Here is a 24,489-nt window from a genome sequence, read left to right on the forward strand (position 1 = left end):
GACTGTTATTAATAGTTTTCGAAGGACCATGATTTAATCTAATTAATCGTAACCTCTCTCTCGTATTGCTTAAGTAATTAAAATATATTACTACATCTCCCTCAATTCGACTTGTGCATTTGCAATTACTTTTAGACTTCACAATCACATCCTCTCCTTGACTTTGCTTCAGAACCAGTAACATCAAGAGGAAAACTCCAAGTTTGGAAACGACTAGTAGTTCACTGAATCTCCCAGTTGAAGACTTGAAGTACAGGAAGTGAAAGGTGTATATAGACAACCACATAGACATGACCCAAAAAGTGATCGAATGGAATGATGTTGAGGGACATAAAGACAATAAACCACCAAAATCTATCCATTGATCAGCGGTGATCAATTGAATGCTGCAATGTATCTGTTATATATCGCCATCTTTGAACCCTTTTTGTTGTTTTCGGTCGAAATCATATTTAACCTTATTAATATGGAAAATAATATGTCCAAAATACCCATATTATGGTTCTCGATCCTTTTAAGAGCTAGAAGGATTTTTATTTGTAGCAGCCCTGCAGCCATCTGCCGACGGTGGAGATTTTGCCATATGTGCAAATGGCAATCCAACGGAATGAGATCTAAAGTGAGGGCTTAATCATAAATATGATTTTTTGTTTTTACATTCAAGGGTTTTAAAAGTATGCAAATTCACAAAATAAAGTCCCTCACTCTATACGACTCTGCATCCCTTTTCTACTTTCGCCCGCCCTTCTAAAATCAATCGATCTTGTCTTTGGCTATCATAAAAACAGAGAACAAGCAAAGCCTCTGGTTGTCTTAGGCTATTAGTTCTGCTTCTCAATGTGACTTCCTTTTAGTCCATAACCATATAGATGCTAATACAACTTGTAATAGTTATTGGTGAAACTTCATTGCTCGTTTTAGTTTATCGTGCGGGTTGTAGTTTCAAATCATCTATTGTTGGTAAACTATTTGATGAATGATGTGAGGCTTTAGTTCTGCAGTATCTTTTCCTAATGAAATGATACAAAAGCTTATTTACCCTTTGGGCTCATTGTTCCTGTCTATAAATCAAACGGGTGGAGAAAAGAAGAGGAATGTTAGGGCCGGTAGAGATCGGGCCATTTTGGACGGAAGTGTTGAGGATCAGAAGAGGGTTGAAGATGAAATTGTTCTTTAAGCCCATAACTTAAAAGAGAAGGTCGAGGGTTGTGCTGCTGCTTTGGTCAAAGACTAGCAGCAACCACAATAGCAATTTAGGGGTTGGAAATAGATTGCCTCAGTAGTTTGGGGTACCTAGTTGAGCTTCACCTCCATGAGGTGCCGCTCCGCCTCATGGGTTTGATGCAATAGCGACGTTAAAGGCAACATCATAGCTGCTACTGCTGCTGCTATTAGAGGGCATCTAGGGTCGACATCTCAAGGATCACAGGGAAATAGTTCTTCTGGGATTTCAGATTTTGAGAGCAGACACAAGATCGCAAAAGCACATAATAAAAAAAAAAAAATTCAAGAAATGGAACAAAGGGATCAAATTGTCTAGATCTAAATTACATTTACATAGTTTTCATGGGATCCAGAGATGGGTTTTATGTTTTGGGACTAAGAAAACAAAAAGTGGAGAGAAGGGCGAGAGATTGGTTTAACTAGGGTATTCTGAAGACAGGCTACTTGTGTGAGTAGCAGCAGTTCCAAATAGAGACGGAGAAAGGGCAACGCGAGAGCTCCATTTGACGGAGTCGGTGGAGAGAAACATCTCTTTCGCTCTCTAGGGCTTGTAAAATATGGGTTCAGCTAGGGCGAAAGAAGAAAAGGGATTACAATCGGGTAGAGTGATGGGCTTCATTTTGTAAATCTGCAAACTTTTAAACCCTTGAGCGTAGAAATAAAAAGTTATATTTACAATTAAAACCTCACCTTTGATTCTTTTTTTACATGTGGCGAAATCTCCACCGTCGGCAGCTGGCAGCAGCTGCTGCTGCAAATAAAAATCTGAGCTAGAGGCTTCACTAAACCCAATGGTCTGCAGATAAGGGTTCCAGGCAGCAATTGCAACAGATATCTTAACACTTTGTCTCGCATGAAAAGATGTTACCAGGTTTATATAGTTGATCAAGAGTAATCAAAATCTCACAAGTACAGCCATCACGATATTAACTTCTCTCTGTTGAACCAAAAACTGATGTGATTTGGATCTTAAGAGTTCTCATGCTACATGATCAACATACAATCTAGTCCTGGGGAACTTGGGATCAGAATATCCTTACCCTCTCTTATGTTATTTGGTTCTCTGATCCTCCCATCAAGTTTCATGAGAAGAAAGATCTTTTCTTATTACGCTCCAGGCGCGCTTCCCTCTGTCATAAAATCAATGAGAATGCCACAAGACAAGGAATTATAAGGATTCTCAATCAATATTCTTACATCGCAACCCCCCCCCCCTCAAAAAACAAAGGAAAAACCAACAGACACCAAAAAAGAGAAAAAAAAACAATGGAAGTAAATATGTATAATGACATGGTCTGCACCATATTATAATGCAAAAACAACTCCCTCAAAAAACAAAGGAAAAACCAACACACAGACACCAAACAAAAAAAAAACAATGGAAGTAAATATGTATAATGACATGGTCTGCACCAATATTATAATGCAAAAACAAAATCGTATACTGTCGTCACAAAACAACCAAAACGAGTCTAATACACAATTTTATTTTCAATCCTCAGCAGTTTCCAATAGCTTCAAGTAAATTTGTCACATATCAAACAAGTTACCCTGTAACCACCAATTCTAATATTCCAAATCAGCCAAATACTAGTGCACTGGTTGTGCGTCCACCCCTTTAACCAGACCATGGATTGGACCTAGGAATATAGCCATCTGTCCTGCCTACCTTGCTCTTTGGACTTGGCACCCCATCCGGAGGAAGGACGGGCAATAAGACAATTTCTTTACCACTTGCCAAACGATGGTGTAAAGATATGTTTCTTTTTTTACTTCTATTTTATACCTTTTTACTGGGTCTGTCAAGTAAGTCCCACGTCAAACTTGGTCTTACATTGGCCAACGGTCTTGTGTTTTATGTAGGAAAGACATTCGTGGGATACATTTGATTTTATTTGTTTCTAGATTACTAGGGAGGGGGGATCTAGATTGATCGTAACCTGTTTAGAAAACTCTTCCAGAAAAAGAATATTGTGGTAAGCATATCTATTCTATGCGTGAGGAGAAGAGATGCACTTACAGCAGCTTGAGTTTGAGAGTCCTCTTTAAGCCCTTCTTACCTACCATCCGTGTTTGCTTCAGAATCAGACAGACAATAATGTGAAAAGAAGTCATCTTCAAGAGGTCTGATTATAATCTATTTACGGCTTCAAGGTCTGGGTTTTCATATATGGAATACTGCTTTTTGAGCCTGCAGTTTGTACTGAAATCTGCTACACGATGGAAGGCCTTGAAGGCTACTTATACCTGTGATGCTGTCTCTGATTTATGTCGACAGGTGCTCTCTGCTATGGCTGAGGATACCACAATTTTAAGTTTTTTTTCCCCTCTAAATTCTGCTGATCAGGTGTCATTATTCTGAACTACTTTATAATTTAGAGTTCATTACTCTGCTGTTGCTGCTAATGTGTTGCTTGGCTATTCAGTCTTTATTTTGTTCAGTTATCTACCCCTATAACTTGGTTTATTCATATTGCCATAGCCAATTCTAAGGCATCTCCTGATATGTTGAATGTGCAAATTGCATCTATTAAACTCAATGGTGTATCTAATCATTTGGTATGGGCCCAGTGTTAAAACCTACACTCATGGAAAGGAGAAAATTGAGTACATAAAAATGACCTTCCCTAAATCTTTTGCTGCCCATGATGATTGGGCTTGTGAAAATTCGATCATTAAGATCTCGTTATGGAACTATGTTGAACCTAATATTGCGACTAATGCAATGTTTCACACATCACCTAAAGAGTGTAGGACAGCCTCTATGAGAGCTATTCACTGACTAAGAATATTTCCCACACCTATGAGCTTTATGAAAAAGATATATATTTCAATTTTCTCAAGGAAACAAGTCACTTAGTGACATTTCAGTTTTCATAAGGTGTACCTTTAGGAATTACAAATGTATCAGCCCTTGACAGCTGATCTCGACCAATTGAAACAACAGAGGGCAAAATTTCATGTGGCAAAATTTCTAACTGTTTTGCATCCTGATTATCAAAGTGTGAAGTGTCAATTACTTACTAGAGAGAAAGTAGTCAAAGTACTACCTCAATGAGGTTTTCTCTCGACTTAATCAACTGGCCACTATTCCATACAAGGCTACTGTTGCTGCCCTCACTGAGGAAAATTCTGCTTTTGTTGCTGATCAAGGAAGAGGATCCTTCAGTGGCCGTGGTCATGGATCCAGTGGAAGAGGGTCTGCTCGACAGCAATTCAACAAATCCTCCTGTCAATGCACCTTTTGAGGAAAGCCTAATCATACTATTGACACATGTTAGCAAAGCACAGTAAGCTTGATTGGGCTCATGAGTTGGCAAACACTGAATTTGTTGATATTTCTAGTGATCCTAACCCAGATGGCAACACGCAATCCTCTTCTGGAGGTCCTTCAACTGGACCTAATATCTCCACTGATGACTACAGTATGCTTCTAAAATATCTACAACAGCTAGAAGCCACCACTTCCTCCACATATTCTGCTACCTTGGCTGATACAGGTAACTCTAGGTATCTCACATCTACTTCCACACCTTGGATCTTCCATTCTAGTGCTTCTTCACATATAAGTAGTAAGCTTGATTTGTTTTCATCCTTAAATAGTCGTGCTAACTCTTCAGCTGTTATTCTCACCGAAGGTTCTACTACCAAGGTAGCCGGACATGGAGTGGTCTCTCCCACAACCTTTATGGACCTTTCCCTTATTTAAGTTTGCTATTTGTTAGTCAGCTAACCAAGAATCTGAACTATCTATTACTTTATTTTCTTCTTATTGTGTCTTTAAGGTTCTACAAACAAGAAGGACGATTGGTGGAGTGCTTGAGCAATTGGGCTTGTACTACTTAAATAGCACTTGACCTTCTACCAATATTGTTGCATCCATGATAAGCATGCATTTATCATTATTTATTTGATTTAATTTCCCATACTTAGTTAATTAAAAGAGAGCTAATTGATTATTTTTGTGTATTTTTCAGGAAAAATGTGATTTTGGTTATTAGAGATAATATGGAGTAAAGTTGGCAAATATATTAGATATTGGTAGATTTTAAATCATGGCATCCAATCTTGCTGCCCAAGAAATCATGAAAAGTGAGATCTTAGCCAAATTGGAAATAGGTGGAGGTCTAAGGAACAAAATTGGTAATAAATCCGAAAATCGAATAAACAGACCTACCTTCAGTATTTTGGGCATATCTCTCTCGTATGAGCTCGGATTGTGGTGATTCAAGATGCTATAGAACGATATCAAAAATATCTACAACTTTCTAGTTTTAAGTTTTTCCAAAATCCGGATGAATAAAAGGTTGAATTGACTGGTAAAGAGAGGGGATTCATTATGTGCGGGAGACATAAAAGAGAAGCCAACCACTAAGAAGGAGAAGACAGCGAACGCGGATCTTGGCTCTCATCTCTCTTATTGCTGAAGAAGAAGACCACATACTTTGATAATGAGTAACTAGTTCCTTTTCTTTGGGATGTAGATGAACCATGCTTATTTCATTAATTTGATTGTTCTATATCTTCTAGTTGATTGTGTTTGAGTTTGACCAAAGATGTTCTATAGCTCAACAAACTAAGCATGCCAAGCTTCAGCAAAAGAATATCGTCTTGTGAAGATAGGGCATATCTAGGAAGATCATTCATACTTTGCTTTGAAGTGTAGAGTTATATCAGTTAGGGAAAAGCATTGGGGATTTGAAATCCCAAAGATCTTCATGTATTCATAGTTAAAGTTTTTGCATTAATTAATAGATTTAATTTAAATTTAGTTTATTGAATTCAATCTTAGTAATTTAGCCTTTTAGTTCCCCATAGTTCGACCTCGTACTTTCTGCTAGCTAGATATAGGATTTTATTTTTTATTGGTTAGTAACACGATCAATCCACTACTAGCTTTCCTCTCCAATGGCATTATCGACTTGGTCATCCATCTTTGGTAAAACTTCAACTTACCGTTCCCAACTCTCAGTCTACTTCTCACCTCCAGCATGAAGCGTGTGAATTGGGAAAACATCAATGGTCTTCTTTTCCTGCTAGAGGTAACCAGTAATACATGTAGTTCCTGATTATTTTCTTTAGTCCATTATGACATCCGGGGTCCTTTCGGTGTCCACAGTAGATTACGGTTTAGCTACTTTCTCAGCTTTTGCTGAAGATCATTCTTGTTTGAATTAGGTGTACTTGCTAAAAGATTTGTCATAGTTCTTTTTTTCAGTATTTTTAAAATGATATAAGAATTGAGTTTGATGGTTGTGTTAAAAAATTTTGCTCTAATAATGCTTTTGAGTATGTTCAAAAGGATAATTCTGAAATTTGTCTGCCAAAAGAGATGATACATCAACAGGTTGCCCTTAACACCCCCCCCCCCCAAAAAAAAAAAAAGGGGTGGCTAAACATAGGAATCAACACTTGTGGGATATTGTTCATTCTACTATGTTAAGATGAAGATCTCTAAACATTTTTGGTGTAACCCCATTCTTACTGTTTGTTTTCTTATAAATAGGATTCCTTCCTGTACGCTAGGTAATAAAATTTTCTTTTCATATTTTGCACCCTAATGCATCCTTGTTCCCAATTCCACCTCGTGTTTTAGGATGTATGTGTTTTTTTCCATCAATTTAAGCCAAGAGTCAACAAATTATCTCCACTTGCAATAAGACGCTTTTTTCCTAGATATTCTCATACTCAAAAGGTACCATTGTCTTGACCCGATTTCAAACCATCATTTTGTGAACGCTGATGTCACCTTCTTTGAAGACACCCCATTTTATTCTTCTCCAGATGATTTAACTGCTGTTTTTCCTGATAAATCCCTTGATATTCCTGTCCCACTTCCACCTACCATGAAGTCCTGACCAATGTTGGTGTATCAATGCAGGCAGCAACAGCATTCTCCTTCAGTGCCAGAAGACAGTGCAGCCCTTGATCAAGTCATCCTTGAGCCTTCAGACTTACCAATCGCCCTCATTATCTACTAATACAATTCCAAAAATCTCATATTGAAGCCATCTCTGATCCTGGGTGGAAAGCTACTATGGGCATTGAGATGGATGCATTATTATCACAAAAAATATGGTCTCTTGTGGATTTGCCTACTAGAAAAGGTGATGTCCTCTGTCCTTAGTTCTACACCATTATCTTCCCGACGGGTCCAGTGAACATCTTAAAGCCCAACTAGTTGCTAAAGGCTAAACTTAGGCATTTAGGATCAATTATTTTGAAACCTTTTCTCCAATGGCTCGACCTAATTCCATGAGAGTTCTCATATCCTTGGCTAGCAATCTTGATTGGCCTCTCTACCAATTGGATGTTAAGAACACTTTCCTGTATAGTGATCTTGCAGAGGAAGTCTACATGGCAGAACCTCCTGGATTTGTTGCTCAATAGGAGATGTCAGGAAAAGTGTGTAGACTTCATAAGGCTATTATGGACGGAAGCAATCTTCTCAAGTGTGGTTCGGAAAATTCAGCTCTGCTGTTATCCAATATGGTTTTATATAATGCTTACTCCAACACTCTATGTTTGCTCACTGCCGAAACTCAACTCCATTATTACCCTTTTGGTGTATGTTGATGATATCATAATCACCGGCAATGATGCTACCAGTATAGCGGATGTAAAAACTTACCTTCATTGCCATCTCCAAATGATGTACCTAGGTCCACTTTGATACTTCTTAGGTATTGAAGTACTTTGCAGCAAGAAGGGAATTAATTTGTCGTAAGAAAGTATGTGCTTGACTTACTGATTGGTACAGGATTTCTTGCTGCCAAACCAATTCATACCCATAGGGGTCCTCATAAAAAGTTCAGCACCACTGATAGTGAAGACTCTAAAATCCTCATCAATACAGGAAGTTAGTAGGGAAGATAATTACCTAACAGTTACGAGGCCGGACGTACCCTTTGCTGTTAGAATGGTTAGGCAATTCATGCACTCTTCAAATACATTGGGAAGCAATTTGTCGTATATTGTGGTTTCTTAAGGAGCACCCTGAAAGGGACCGATCTGTCATTCTCATAGTCATTGATGTTATAAAATTTTCTGATGCAGATGGGGCAGAAGCAGATTGATGATAGGCGGTCAACAATTAGATATCGTAAATTTGTGGGTGGCAACCTTGTTACTTTGGGAAGCAAGAAGCAGCCCACTATTGTTCGATCAAGTGCAAAAGCTGAGTATAAAGCAAAAGCCCAAACCACTACAAAGTTAACGTGGATGGAATCCTTCCTTTTCGAGCCGGGACTTCCCATCAATTGACGGATGAAAATGTTTTGCGCCAATTAAGATGCCATCTACATTGCAAGTAATCAGTGTTGGATCCACAAAGATCTATATTATTCCTGTAATAATTAAAGCATGTGCTATGAATATAATCAACGGAAGCGTAGATGAATAAATACCTCTAGTGTATTGTTGTTGTAGATATGCCTTCTTTACTCTCCTTGAATCTTCCGAAACCTTTCACTCTTTGGAATCCTTCGCTTGAGAGTGTGTGGAAACAACCTCAAACCCAAAATATTACACGTGACGGCTACGAGGACCCAAGAAGCTATTTATAATATAAAACCCTAACCTTTAATTATTCCCACAATAGTAAAAGTCAGTAATACCCCTAACTAAATATCCTGAATGAATATGGGCCCAGATAAAGGACCAATGTTAGTTAAGCCCACAACCCAACAATTTCCCACTTGGGCTACACTAACACGGGTACATAACTTTTATAATCCTTCATCACTCAGAAAACCTGATTCAACCAATAAACAATTAATGTGAACGACAGCAGGAGATGCTCCTCAATATACGGAACACAACTATCTGCCATTACAGTCATTAACAACTTGTTGATATGAATCCTTAGGGTGTATACAAGAGATAAAGAATGCCAAACCTTATGTGATCACAAAAGCATTCCCTCTTGTGGGTCCTTTCATGATCAATGTTCAGCCTACCTCGAATTACCTCATAGGTAGAATACTCAGATATTGATTATAATTTGGCAAACCACCATGATCGATCTAACATTAATATCTAATTTCACCAAAACCGCCCATTGGCTAAACTACCTGTGGCAAAACCGCTTGTGCAAAATTGCTAACCAGGATTTAGGCTAAATACCGCCATTGTCATTAGAACCTTGCCTAAATACCGGCATTATCATCAAACAACAAATGTAGCAAATATAAATCTACATTATTTACCTTAATCATTAACACAAGATGAAAACGAAAGAACCATCTTATTAATGAATAAATTTCATAAGGAAGTCAAAGAATGTTGAATAAAAACAAGCAACTCCCACTAAATGTAAGTATTAAAAGATTCTAAGACACCCATACTAGAAACATGATTCTTAAAAACTCCCACTGAATGAAAGTATCAAAAGTTTCTAAGACACCCATACTAAAAACATGATTCTTAAAAACCCCCACTAAATGAAAATATCAAAAGATTCTAAGACACCCATACTGGAAACATGATTCTTAAAACTTCCCACTGAAAATGCATTAGAAAATGGAAGACATCTTAATGGTACTATAAATGACATATAAATTATCCAAACATCAATCTTAGGTATACATTTAATATTAATGATAAAAATATAAACTGCCAAAAAAGGAAAATTACCATAATGTTAGTAAGAAGTGTCGATTGTTACTACATTTCAACCTTTGGGTTGAGAATGCACTAGTCCCCTTACAATTTGCAATTGTCGTGGGATATTCGACTTAGAAGGTGCCATCACTTTTGAATTAATGGTACTTCTATATCATCATATTCCCTTAAAACATGTGCATTATCATACTTTAATGATGAAACCTTTTGATGAACACCATCAATCTTCTGCAATAATTATATACCTTTGATCACAAAATATTAGGATAAAAATTATATTTTACCACTTTGGTGGGTTCCATATAATTCTATCATGATATTATGTAATCATATATATATATATATATATATCATTTCAATTAGAAAAAGATATGCACATACAACGTAAACACTATACGAAAGTTTTTTTTTTTTTAACAATTTCAAATAAACCCCAGAAAATTAAATAGAGAAGAGAAAAAACCCACACAATTTGGGTTGGATTTTGTCTATGACATCACCTCTTCTGTTACATGCACTCTACTGGACGTGGGGAAGAACTTTCTCACTCATATATGGTCTCCGAATAACTTAAGAACCTCTTGATTAATCAACAGTCTACATATCATGCATCCACATGTCCATCAGAATTTGCATCTGAGTGGCATGCATAAAGGCGGTAAGATGGCTCTCCACTACTGTTGAAATGATCAACAGCAACCGAGGCCTTTACTATATTATTCAATTCCTCCACAAAAAGTTTGACCATGTACATGTCAAATCCTTCTTATAAGGCGTTTACTAAAATCTGTTTCCAACGATTTCAATGGCCATATTATTAATTCTTTAAAAATCAGATAAAGAAAATTGGAAAAACAAGAATATAAAAGCACTTCAGTCAAAAATAGATTATAATCCCATTAGACATTCTGCCTCAATAGCACCACTAGTGCAAGCTACGTGTACGGTTCAATATATGAACAAATATCTCATCTTTTCCATTGTTTCCAGAGCCACTCAATGATAAAGGACCCTTTATATCTAGTACAAAAGCTCTGTACCTTCATCAAGAAGATACAATACGGGCTACAGATTATCAAGATTGAAACAGGAGTAAAAGAACATCTGGCATTTAACCAAGAAACGTATAGAGAAATAAATAAAAAATAAAACCATAGATAGAAAAATAAAAAATGCAGATAAGGAAAACCGTCGGCTGCACTCCCAAGTATTAGTTCTCAGATTAAAATAAAACCAAATCAGAGAGAGCGATCAAATAACAAGAACCTAAAAACACCCACAAGGACAAGATTCAAGATCTCATCTTTCCAAAACATAAAATTTCACGAAAGATCCAAGAAACATAATAAAAAGAAAAACTTTTATGGATTAACAAATCATGCATATTATTATATTCCTCCCATTTGGATCCCAATAATAAATCAAATCAACAAATGATCTAGGGTTTCAATTAAACCTTGGATCCTCCCATTGGATCTAATCCAAAATAAAATCAACAGAACACCTAAATAATCAAATGATAAAATCAAGAATTCATAACCTTAATTACTCTCCTTGAATCTTCCGAAGCCTTTCACTCTATAATAATTAAGGTTATGAATTCTTGATTTTATCGTTTGATTTTCTAGGTGTTCTGTTGATTTTATTTTGGATTATATCCAATGGGAGGATCTAGGATTTAATTGAAACCCTAGATCATTTGTTGATTTGATTTATTATTGGGATCCAAATGGGAGGAATATAATAATACACATGATTTGTTAATCCATGTTAATCCATAAAAGTTTTTCTTTTTATTATGTTTCTTGGATCTTTCGTGAAATTTTATGTTTTGGAAAGATGAGATCTTGAATCCTGTCCTTGTGGGTGTTTTTAGGTTCTTGTTAATTGATCGCTCTCACTGATTTGGTTATATTTTAATCTAAGAACTAACACTTGGGAGTGCAGCCGACGGTTTTAATTATCTGCATTTTTTATTTTTCTATCTATGGTTTTATTTTTTATTTATTTCTCTACATGTTTCTTGGTTAAATGCCATATGTTCTTTTACTCCTGTTTCAATCTTGATAACCTGTAGCCCGTATTGTATTTTCTTGATGAAGGTACAGAGATTTTGTACTAGATATGAAGAGTCCTTTATCATTGAGTGGCTCTGGAAACAGTGGAAAAGATGAGATATTTGTTCATGTTTCGAACAGGACACGTAGCTTGCACTAGTGGTGCTGTTGAGGCAGAATGTCTAAAGGGATTATAATCTATTTTTGACTGAAGTGCTTTTATATTCTTGTTTTTCCAGTTTTCTTTCTCTAATTTTTAAAGTATTAATAATATGTCCATTGAAATCATTGGAAACAGATTTTAGTAAACGCCTTATAAAAAGGATTTGACATGTACGTGGTCAAACTTTTTGTGGAAGAATTGAATAATATAGTAAAGGCCTTGTTTGCTGTTGATCATTTCAATAGTAGTGGAGAGCCATCTTACCGCCTTTCTGGGGTTTATTTGAAATTGTTTAAAATAAAAAAACTTTCGTACATTGTTTACATTGTATGTGCATATCTTTTTCTAATTGAAATGATCCCACTATATATATCTGCAAATAGGATTACATAATATCATGATAGAATTATATGGAACCCACCAAATTGGTAAAATATAATTTTCATCCTGATATTTTGTGATCAAAGGTATATAATTATTGCAAAAGATTGATGGTGTTCACCCAGAGGTATCATCATCAAAGTATGATAATGCACATGTTTTAAAGGAATATGATGACTTAGAAATACCACTAACCCAAAAGTGATGGCACCTTCTAAGTCGAAAATCCCACGACAATTGCAAATTGTAAGGGGACTAGTGCATTCTCAACCCAAAGGTTGAAATGTAGTAAAAATCGGCAACTCTTACTAGCATAATGGTAATTTTCCTTCTTTGGCAATGTATATTTTTGTCATTATTATTAAATGCATGCCTAAAATTGATGGTTGGATAATTTATATGTCATTTACAGTACCATCAAGATGTCTTTCGTTTTCTAATGCACTTTCAATAAGAGTTTTTAATAATCATGTTTCCAGTATGGGTGTCTTAGAATCTTTTGATACTTTCATTTAGTGGGAGTTTTAAAGAATCATGTTTCCAGTATGGGTGTCTAAGAATCTTTTGATACTTTCATTCAGAGGGGGTTTTTATGAATTATGTTTCAAGATAGGTGTCTTAGAATCTTTTGATACTTTCGTTCAGTGGGAGTTTTTAAGAATCATGTTTTCAATATAGGTGTCTTAGAATCTTTGATACTTTCATTTAGTGAGAGTTGTTTTTTTTTTCAACATTCTTCAACTTCATTATGAAATTTATTCATTAATAAGATGGTTCTTTCATTTTTATCTTGTGTTAATGATTAAGGTAAATAATGTAGATTTATATTTGCTACATTTGTTGTTTGATGACAATGCCGGTATTTAGGCAAGGTTCTAATGACAATGGCGATATTTAGCCAAAGTTCTGATTTATGGTGGTATTTAGCCTAAATCCTGATTAGCAATTTTGCCACAAGCGGTTATGCCAATAGGCGGTTTTTCCATAGGCGGTTTTGCCACATGCAGTTTTGCCAATGGGCGGTTTTGTTGTATTTAGATATTAATGTTAGATCGATCATGGCGGTTTGCTAAATTATAATGATTATCTGAGTATTCTACCAATGAGGAAATTCGAGGTAGGCTGATCATTGATCAGGAAAGGACCCACAAGAGGGAATGCTTTTGTGATCCATAATATTTGGCATTCTTTACCTCTTGTATACACCCCAACGATTCATATCAACAAGTTGTTAATGACTGTAATGGCAGATAATTGTATTCCGTATATTGAGGAGGATCTCCTGCTGTCGTTCACATTAATTGTTTGTTGGTTGAATCCGGTTTTCTGAGTGATGAAAGATTATGGGAGTAATGGCCAAATACTTACGTAAAGGTACCAATGTTAGTGTAGCCCAAGTGGGAGATTGTTGGGTTGTAGGCTTAACTAACACTGGTCTTTTATCTAGGCCCATATTCATTCAGGATATTTAGTTAGGGGTATTACTGACATTTACTATTGTGGGAATAGTTAAAACTTAGGGTTTTACATTATAAATAGCTTCTTGAATCCCCGTAGCCGTCACGTATAATATTTTAGGTTTGAGGTTGTTTCCACACGCTCTCAAGCGAAGGATTCCTAAGAGTGAAAGGCTTTGAAAGATTCAAGGAGAGTAAAGAAAGCGGATCTACAACAACAACACACTAGAGGTTTTTATTCATCTACGCTTTCGTTGATTATATTCATAACACCTACTTTAATTATTATAGGAATAATATAGATCCTTGTGGGTCCAACAATCAGGTGTTCCATGAGCATATAAAACACATAAAAGTTGACAGTCATTTTGTATGCGAGGCTGGCCTTACAAGAAAGGTTGTAGCACCTTCTGTTTCCTCTTTGGACCAGTCTGGTGATATCTTCACCAAACCTCTTTTTGGGCCCATCCTCGAGAATAGTTGTTCCAAGCTGAGCCTGGGTGACTTGTATGCTTCAGCTTGAGGGAAGTATCAAAACATGGTGTAAAGTTAATGTTTTTACTTTTACTTTTTACCTTTCAACTGAATTAGTCAAGAAGTCGCAGATTAGACTTGGTCTTATGTGAAAGATTTGATTTTATTTGTTTCTTGATTACTAGGGAGGGGATCTAGATTGAATATAACCTATTTAGGAAACTTTTCCTAAACAGAATATTATGAAAAACTAATTTATTCTGTGTGAGAGGGAGAGGTTCCAGTTTTTTAGGCTGCTTTATAAAACCCTTTTGGGGAAAATAAAGTTTCAAGAGTATTCACAAGAACTCCACTTAAGTGTGTGATATAAGATATTAAACAAGTAATTTTTTTTTGGCCAGTGATTAATATGTACTAGTATTCCAACAACTGCTGTTTTTGTGTAACTCTAGCACTTAATTCTAATTCCTTGTTCTAGCACTTCCACATGAAAAGAGAAGTACTGATTCACCCAATGATTCAATTCATCATTAAATCTACTTGGCATGAGTTGACAGGAATTCGTTATTAAATTCACTGAACAATGCAGCATAAGAATAGGTGATACATATAAATTGCAGATATATAACACATAAATTCCAATTTAGCTATGGTGGTGAGTTTTGTTACCCAAAGGCTTGCTATCTCAAGAACTACTAGTAATTGCGTCAGGAGGCTGTCAGTCTCTGCAACTTCCTCCATGGGTATCATCTTCTCTCTAATGGGTAAATTAAAAGAGCAAGGGATTGCTAAGCCACCTGCCCTGTAAGCTGCTATCAACTCTTAAGTTCCATTTTGAGCAGGCATAGCTTCTTCGTTTCGTACAGGCAGACAGTGCTGGTTTATCATTGTTTAAACAGAAGTTTGTTCACTTTTGTTTTTGGGTTTATTCGTATAGGTTCAGTTGGGTTTCTTGATGAGAGAGATTTTTCCAGTAAGGTGGTTAGGTTCCCCCCACCACATCCTGATGTGAACCAGATTCTAAGGTTTGACTGATTGAAGTAATGCCCTAGATTTAGGCTCACTCCAGGATCCTCTTCAACAGAATCAGCAGTCAATTAGGGTTTTGAATACCCTACAGTTGAAGGGAATGGATTCGTTATGGGTAAATTTTATCACTTACTGTGCTGAAATTTTAGGGTTTGAGAGGAATCAGGGTTTCTAGGGTTTTGGGAATTTAAGGGATACCGGGTTCCTTTTTGATATGGGTTGTGAAGAGATAATTTCCTAGGGAAAAGTTTAGGTTAATGTTTTGTAGTTAGATATGTTTTTATGGATCTCAAATAAAAGAAACCCATCCCATGGGAAATATGAGATCAATTCCTTGAGATGGAACCTTGGGTCTATAAGTGTCAAAATGGGCTGAAACTTGGAGGGAATGTAGGTAATAATATAGGAATATGATTCCCCAAGTTTGTGAGGCTTGGATGGCTAAATTAAAAGATATTAAGGTTCTTGTTTTTAAGGTCTCAAAAAGTATGAAAATTCAAAAAAACAATTGTATCTTGAAATCGGATGGTTAGAATGGGGTCAAATTGGTTCTAAGGTCACTAGGGTTGAGGGAATGAGGTTCTTAAAGTTTGGGACAAATCTAGTGGTTAGACTGGTATAGATAACCTTGAAATTTGGGTCTCTAGAAAAGTCTGAAAATTCAAGAAAATAAAAAAGAAGGGTTAAATGGATGGTGGAAAAAGAAGGAAGGCTATAGATGGGGATGGGGACGCAGTACTTACTTGTAGGAGAAGGAAAGTAGAAGATCTTTAGCAAACTCAATCTCACAAACCCATTGCAAGCTACCCGCCAAGCAAGCCCACGACTCAACTGCTCTTCCTTCAATTCTTAGCTTTACTCAATAATTCAAATCAAATTTGTTACAATCCAGAGTGACTAGCCTACATGAAGGAAAACATAAAAGGACTCAACTTCCAAAAAACACTAACTTGGATTCTAACCTGCAAACAAATCTTATGTAGGACTCTTACCTGACTAAAGACATTAACTCAAACAAGGATTCTATCATATCTCACTCTAGAAGGATCCCATTTGGATTCTAAGAGTAGATATGGAATTTTAACAAGACACAGACAGAAACCAAGGGATTCCTTCACAAATTAGGAATCATACCTAGAAAAGGACTCTTTAATAACTCAAATAAAAAAAACAAAAGTAGATCCAGGGTCCTAATAACAAGTTGGACCCAGTAGCACCCTAACCTTCAACTCCACAAAAGTTGTCAAAATGACCAAAATGCCCCTGGTATGAATAGGGGCCATCGGGTTTGGGGAAAGCAACCCTAGGCCCTATGCTGCTCCTGGAAACAGTTTACATGACAACCCCTACCCCCAACCAACGGGGAAAAAAAAGAAAAGAAAATCAATCCTAACAAAGCTTCCATCATCTGTTTCTTGTATTCCAAAGAGCAAAACATAGTGTGTATGTTTAACTAATATCCATGTAATCAAAGAAAAGCATGAGATTGAAATAATGAACAAGCCAGACAAATCTCAGAACAAAACTAGCAGAAACAGACAATAATGAGGGAAGAGAGGAGAGGAAGCAATTGTTGACTAGAATGAAGTTGCTACCTCCTTCTTCTTGCATTCCTTGTAAACATCAAAATGTTCCTGACATTTGTTCTTGTCTGCTGTAAATTCTTCCAGGCCTGCAAATATTGCTTTATTATTTGATACTGGCCGAAAGACAAAATATAAGCAGGAGAATATCAATAATATCCAAACGCAAGAATCTACTGCCAACAAAAACTTAGCAAGAAGCTTCCCCTGTAACCAATTCGTTTGCATAAGAATTTAAATTGGTACAAAGGCTAAGAAGGTATCCTCTCTCTTCATATCTATGGCTATGCTGAAAAAAAAGTCATGACCGAAAATAGTCTTTTATCAAAAGATGAAACCTAGTTTAGTAACTGCTAACCACAATAAGGTATCGAATTACAAAGAATTTGGTAGCTATTTATGTGTATATAATTTTCATAAAACCACAGAAATTTAGCATTGAAGTTAGCTTCCTTCCAAATTCCATTTCAGATTTCCAGCAAATCATGCTTTCAATTAAGAGATCAAAGAACCAACCATGACTCAGCTATTGGATCCCAATGGACCCAAGGAATGGGGCACTAGCCAATTAATGGATAGTACCAGAAAGGTCAAGTGTTTCTCTCATCTCAATGCTATTGGGTAGTAAAGGCACAGGACACTGCTTCCTCCGTCAGTTTATGATGTTCTTGCATCCCTCCACTTCTTTCCTTCTGAAAGAACTCATCCCTCAGACCTTCACTATCCACATTTCTCTTTTTGTCCATCATTGGGACAATAATAGATCTTTCATACCTGCAACTGGGTTTATGAGCCAGCTTTCGGGGAAGCAGGCAGTGACTGCAGCTAGCCTGTAACTTCCAATTTTCTTCACACTTTACAAAGGGTTTGGGTAGGAGTGATGTGAACCCACTTCTAGGGTCAGGCCTTCTAGGATAATTTCCCTCGAATTAAGGATTTGCCAAGAATCTTCCAGCAAATAAGGGTAAAATATTATGGGAAGGTTTTGGGATGTTTGTGGATTTCTAAGGGTAAATAACGATCATATTAGAGTTGGTCTGGGAGTTGCTCCCATAAGTGATAAGCTTAGAGAAAGTCGTTTGAGGTGGCACGGCCACGTTCAACGGAGACCTATAAATGCTCCTGTACAGAGAAGTGATATAATCCATATTGAAGGAACTAGAAGAGCTAGGGGTAGACCTAAGATAACCTTAGGAGAAGTGGTGAGAAAGGATATGTATAGCTTAGGCCTTGTATCTAGCATGGCCTCGAACAGAAATGATTGGAGGGCAAGAATCCATGTAGCCGACCCCATTTAGTTGGGACAAGGCTTATTGTTGTTGTTGTTGTTGTTGTTGTTGTTGTGGATTTCTAAGAAACTAAGGGAAAACATTAGGCACAAGTTAGGATTGTTAACAAATCACCCTTGGAAAGGTTTTAGATACCCAAGAATAATATGGGATGAGACAAATATAGAATGGAAGGGAAATTAGAGTTTCTAAATAGAATTGGGTTTGAGGAGGGATCTTATGATGGATAGGGGTTGAAGGGAAAGATTAGGGAAACTTCGGAGGGAAAATAGCTTAACACATGGAATGGGATGGGAAAAGGGTTTGAAGGTCTTGGGCAGTCTTTCTCTTCTCCTTTCTTTTCTTTTCTTTCTTCTTTTCTTTCTTTTCTTTTCATCTTTCTTTCTTCTTTCCTTCTTTTTCTTCTTTTGGTTTTTCTGCCTTTTTTTTTCTTTTTTCCTGTTTCAGGTCTGCAGCAAGCCAAAACAACAGGGGTGCTGCGATGGAGGGAAGAGAGGGAAAGAAGGGGCACTATGGTAGGGGAGTGATGTAAACACAAGCCAATGCTAAGGGTATTTTGGAAATTTTCCTATGCCCAGGAATTCCAGCAAAGAGGAGAGTCTATTCAAGGTGTTTAGGGCATTCTGTAACTCTGAAACCTGCTGCAACAGTAGTTCAGATCTAAAATTGAAACAAGGGTTGGGGAAGTTTTGGCTAGGGTTATGGAAGGGCCTGCACTTGCTGCCCCTGAAAGTTCAGGCCTTATTCAAAAGGTTCTGGAGCATGGAAGGGTCTGAATTGTAATAGAATTAGGTTTTAGACTTCAGAAGCTTTGAAGTTGCAGAAATTTCTAAGTTTAAAAATCTGCAGAATTTCTTCCTAAGGAAGAAGATAAGCAGAATTTTGCTGGGCTAAGGAAACTAGGCTGAAGTGGGAAAATAATAATAGAACTAAATCCAAGGGCTAGGTGCATTCCTAGGGAAGGCGAAAAGAAGGCTAAACGGGCTGGGGAGGAGGGGCCTACGACCATCGCAATGAAGAAAGGGGAAGTGAGGGGAGGGGCCTTCGAATGCAAGAGGGAAGGGTGGGGGCTTGCTGGAGCAGAAGGGGAAGGGAGTGAGAGAAGGTGCGACGGGGGTGGGGATGTCCTTGTGGTGCCACGCAAGGCAGGGGAGGGTGGGGAAGGGTCTACGTGAGAGGGAAGAGAGAGTAATGGGGTTGGGGGTGTCATGTGTGAGAAGCTTTCTGATGATTGTTAATGGCTGCTATGAATCTGGAATAGCTGCTATTGTGAATGAAAAACTCCTTGAAATCTGCCGTGGCCCTCCCAAAGAGAACCACGACCCTATGTTCCACAAACTCAAAATGTCATTCAATCTAAACTGAAAATTACATAAGACTGTTAAGCTATGTATAGCTTTCAAAGACTCTAACTTCGGTGGGAATCCTTAATAGACAAGGATCCCACCATTAGACCAAAACTCTTGAGTTGGAATCTAATTACTTAAGGACCTCAACTCTTGATTTGGAATGTACTAAAAGACACATGCTAATTATTAATTATTAGACTAAGTTAAATAAACCCATGCTGAAATCTTTTTTAATTAAACCTCAGGTCCCTAATTTAAGATAACTAAGGACTCACAAAACAAACTTTAATCCAAACACAACTCTTAAGACCACTTCAAAATAAACTCAATTTAAGAAATAAAAACAAACTTGAACTATAGAGATAGAGTTGAAAATAATTTCAGCTCTCAAAAGAGGGCTATAATGCCTAAATATCACTACTAGCGTGTTCGGCCAGATCAGGGGGCCTCTTGGAGCCATCCAAGGGGCCCCACTTAGGGTTTTGGCCAGGGGGGAAGGGTGGGGAAGCGGCCAGGCAAAGTCATACGGGATGGGGGAGAGAATTAGGGCCTGTCGGGTGTTTGGGAGTGAGCTGCTGTCAGGGTTGTGACAGCAGGGGGGTTGGATTTTAGGGTTGCACAGGCAGGGAAGGGGCAGGGAGGGGTTAGGGTTGTCATATGGAAGGGGGAGGGTTTTAGGGGCTTGCAGGGACCTAGGAGATGCTGCCAGTAGTGCAGCAGCAAGGGAAGAGTACTTCTAGAGTTGCGCAGGGTTGGAGAAAGAAGGAAGAAGAAAAGAAGTGGGGCAGGTTGGGGAGGGGATTTACTCACTGGTTTGCAGAAAATTCATGAAAGATGCTTGCTGGAATTGTTGAATGGCTGCTGTAGTGTTGCTAGACTGTTGCTGGATCGCACGAAACAGGGAGAGGATTGAGAGAACTAAATAACCGCAAGGTCCTACCCAAATAGAACCCTGCTGCACCTTTCTTGGCTGCAATATCAATACTTTTTCTTCACCCAGACTTAAGAATTATAATGAACAATGAGGCTTATTTATAGCCCTTACAAGAACATTCTAGACTAATTGGAAATTCATATTGGATTAGGATCTCCTTACCTAAGTGAATCACAGCCACAAATAAAGACTAATTCCAATAAAAATAAACTCCTAAAAGATAGAAACTCTGGAACTCTTCGTGTAAAAAGTGTCTTATCTTCTTAACTACAACTTAACTAATGAAACCAACTCAATCACAACTCAAATAAGAAATTTAAAATAGACTGGGACTCTACTAATACAGCTAGAATTCTGGAATTAGAATCCAGCAGTGAAAAGGGGAATAAAATTCCCAAAATACCCCTGTACTAGGGTTCGGCCAGCTTGCTTTGGCGTGCCTTGGGGCCCACTATAGGTTTCGGCCAGGGGGTCAATCTATATTCACATCAAGGAGACACAAAACGCTGCAAGTTCATGTGGGTTGTGTGGAGACAACAAGGGCGGGAGGATGAGGTCTAGTAATGAAAGCACAGTTAGTGTGAAGGAGTAGAGACTCACAGTGCTGACAAAATTGCTTGGGTAACGGGATCATGTGGGGAAGAAGGAAGGGTATTCTTGCAGAAGGGTGCGTTATAGGGAATATGAGGTTCATGCTTGGTAGCTTATTAGAAGACTGACGTAGGGGATTACCTAAAGCTAGGTAATGCAATAATCAACCTTCAACTGGAGAAACTAGTAGGAGACCGCTTGCAGCTGGGACCTATAAGCTACACCACCATACGCATTACAGCTCATTCCCTAGCCACACTTGTTTCCACATCCTCTACATGGGTCCATCTCAATCTTCATGGGAAATACTTCTCCTTAGTTGGTCTCCTATCTTGACAGAAGAGAGTTTAGTAAGATTAATAGGAACTCACAGAGATACGTCTGGTTCCATATAGGGATCCCGGCCTCACTCTCACAAAAAGATAGCTGAGTTAATGCACAATAGCCTCTATTTTATTGATTAGAACATGAATAAGAACTTACACATACTTGCTTACATAACTTACAACACTTCCTACTACTCTCACTACTCGCATTTCATACGTAACCACCACTAGTCAGTAACCGCCTTCCAGTCACTTAAAATGAGAACATATAGACTCATAAAACGACAACTCAGCAACGCATTCCACATAAAATACAACATAGAATAACAACACTACATCATGCTATGAATGGCTGATCCTTGCATGTAAGACCCCACTATTGACTTTTTGGTAGGTACCAACAATATCCTATTTTGTAGGTGAGGGGAGATGAGAGATAGGAAGCTCAAACATGAGCTCCTAGTGGGTAGGTCAATTATTACTTGAACTAACTGAACATGTTTCCAGGTTATCATCTAGTCATTCCAATTCAGTTTTGCAAAATGTTAGTATAATGTTTTGATAATTGCTTGAAGTTAATTCTGTCTAAAATTTTCGATTGCTTGGATGAGTCCCATACACTTGAGTCATGCTACTAAGAAGACCCACCCACTTAATTGACTTCTAACCTGTACCTAGATATGTATATATGGGTCCGAAGCCAGAAACTGCTCGAGCAACATCAATGTTGAAAACAGTATTCCATTATCATTAGTGTTTTATCTTCAACTAATGCAATGTGCTTTTTTATAGTCGATGAATAAACTTTTAGCATGGCATTACTATCTCAGTTTTTGTGAGGAAACCTTTTGCTTCAGTTATTTGGAACTTCTGTGACTTTTAATTGAACTTATAGTCTGGCCACGCATGGTCATGTTGATCTTTAACGCACTATGACTTGTTCAAGGTTTCTGTTTCTTCAATTCTAAAGCTGTCCTGAAAGTTGGACAAAAAAAAGGAGAAAAGATTCTCCAGGCTCACAAGCAATGCAAATGCAAACTGATATCAAGCATAATTGCTACCTATTGGGCCTGTTATCTACAAGACATGGTTTTCAGTTATTTTGTGACTTAAATTTTCAATATCAGCACAATGAATTTAAGGTATCAAACCACTTCTGAGGCTTCATGCACATACAAGTTAAAAAATAAAATAAACCATATTAACCCTTAAAAAATGACACATTATTAAAATTTTACTACACTACAATTGCATACATCTATCAGAAGAATTTAACCCCTTTATATACAACTCCTCTAAGTTAGTTCCGATAAAAATCTAACATGTCCAACAATAATCAAATACCGAATTTAGAATGTCCAGTCCTGAAAAGCCAGCATATTTTCCCCAATTTCATCACCTAACATAGAATCATCAAAGTTCCCTATATCCAATGCTAGACTCTTTGAAAATGATCGATCCAATCAAGGCAGCTTATATCAAATATTAAATTTCAAATCATCGAAAAACCAAGAGAGGCGAAAGAAACTCTTGAGCTAAAACTAAAAAAAAGACTCCACAGATGGAAAGATAGGTGGGTTCTGAAATCTAAGCATCAAAATGTCTAGTACTTTAAGAAATTCAGCGTTCATATTTCTGAATAGAAATTCAGAAAGAAAAGAATAAAATATTAAGATGAAGGAAAATTGAAATCGACATACACTTGAGAGAAGCAGTATATTGGGTGTAACACGAAGAATCGGAGAGTCTAGAAACACTTGGATAGGATTCTGAATCTGCCGACGCTGCCATGTCTCCTACCTATCAGCTGCTCTTCCAGGCTCCTCTTGAAAACTTCGAATTTCAGTTTAAGCAGTTCTATTTGCCTTTTTATCTACGGAAGATGATCACGATACACGGCCAGCCCAATGGCCCACGCATGAATCGCGTGTCGCATCATCTGTTTATCTCTTAGGGCTGGACGGCAGGACAGGTGGGCGTACTCGAGGAATTAGGAGTTACGGAGAAGAACAAACAAGACATGGTAAATATTAGGGGTGTCAACTGTTCGGGTTGGGCTGGTTTCGGGCTGGGCCTAACGGTTTCAGGCTGAAAAACACTCAGCCTAAACACGGCCCATTAAGGAAATAACGGTTTCGAACCGGTTTCGGGCTGTTGTGGTTTGTGTTCAGGCTGACCAACGGTTTGGACTAACGGTTTAGAATTCGGTTTACTAACGGTTTGGATTTGAGTTTCTTAGTGGTATGTTTTGAATATCTTGTTGATATATGAAATTTATCAAGAGTATGTGAATACATATAAGCATTAAATTATCTTCAAGTCTTTTGTGTTGGGTGTTCAAAACCAAAAACTTTTTTTCTACAAAGAAATAAAACTAATAGAACTAATATACCAAAGAAAGCTGGCATCTTGATGAATTTTAGTGGGTTGTCTCTGCTGATTTTCCTCCCCCTTCTTGATACTTGTAAAAATGGAAAAAAAATAAAGCATTAAAAGATTTCCAAATGATAATATACTTGTTATATATTTTCTAAACCCATCTTCCAAATGGCAAAAGCTTTGACAAGCTTATTGTTTGCATATTCCAAAGCAAAACTATTAAGGAAAACAATTGATACTTGGAGGTTTTAATTCTTTTACATTTAAATTTAATTTATTTAATATTTCTTTATAACGGGTTTAACGGGTTGGTTCGAGTTATGGCTATTTCGGGCCAAATGGTTCGGGCTAGCGGGCCACACACGAGCTGGCCCAGCCCAACCCGAACCATTGCGGGCTGAGGTTGTTCAGCCCAGACACAGCCCATTAAGATTCGGTCCGGGCCAGTTCGGGCTATAGCTAGCCGGTTCGGTCCAGTTTTAACGGTTCGGGTTAGGTTTTGACACCCCTAGTAAATATATATATACCAGTAATGAATGCAACGTGTGTTCTTTAATATAATTTTTTATTTTTATGTAATTTAATTTTTATCTTTGACTTGAGTTTTATTAAATACTTCTTTTCTTTTTCT

General features: G+C 37.5%; 1 protein-coding gene across 1 annotated transcript; it reads right to left on the reverse strand.

Moving 5' to 3' along the window:
* Positions 1 to 589: 589 nt before the first annotated feature.
* Positions 590 to 23,442, reverse strand: LOC149029172 (Cox19 family protein (CHCH motif)). The gene is made up of 3 exons (XM_089140879.1): positions 23,180 to 23,442; positions 17,003 to 17,079; positions 590 to 2,354 (listed from the first exon to the last, which is right to left on the reverse strand). Exons 1-3 carry the CDS (start codon positions 23,268 to 23,270, stop codon positions 2,307 to 2,309), a joined length of 216 nt encoding a protein of 71 aa, XP_088997005.1. The 5' UTR covers positions 23,271 to 23,442; the 3' UTR covers positions 590 to 2,306.
* Between the last annotated feature and the right edge of the window lie 1,047 nt (positions 23,443 to 24,489).

Source organism: Hakea prostrata, chromosome 1 (genome assembly GCF_041222555.1).
Source record: "Hakea prostrata isolate BN-2017 chromosome 1, UWA_Hpros_2, whole genome shotgun sequence".
NCBI classification, from domain to species: domain Eukaryota; kingdom Viridiplantae; phylum Streptophyta; class Magnoliopsida; order Proteales; family Proteaceae; genus Hakea; species Hakea prostrata.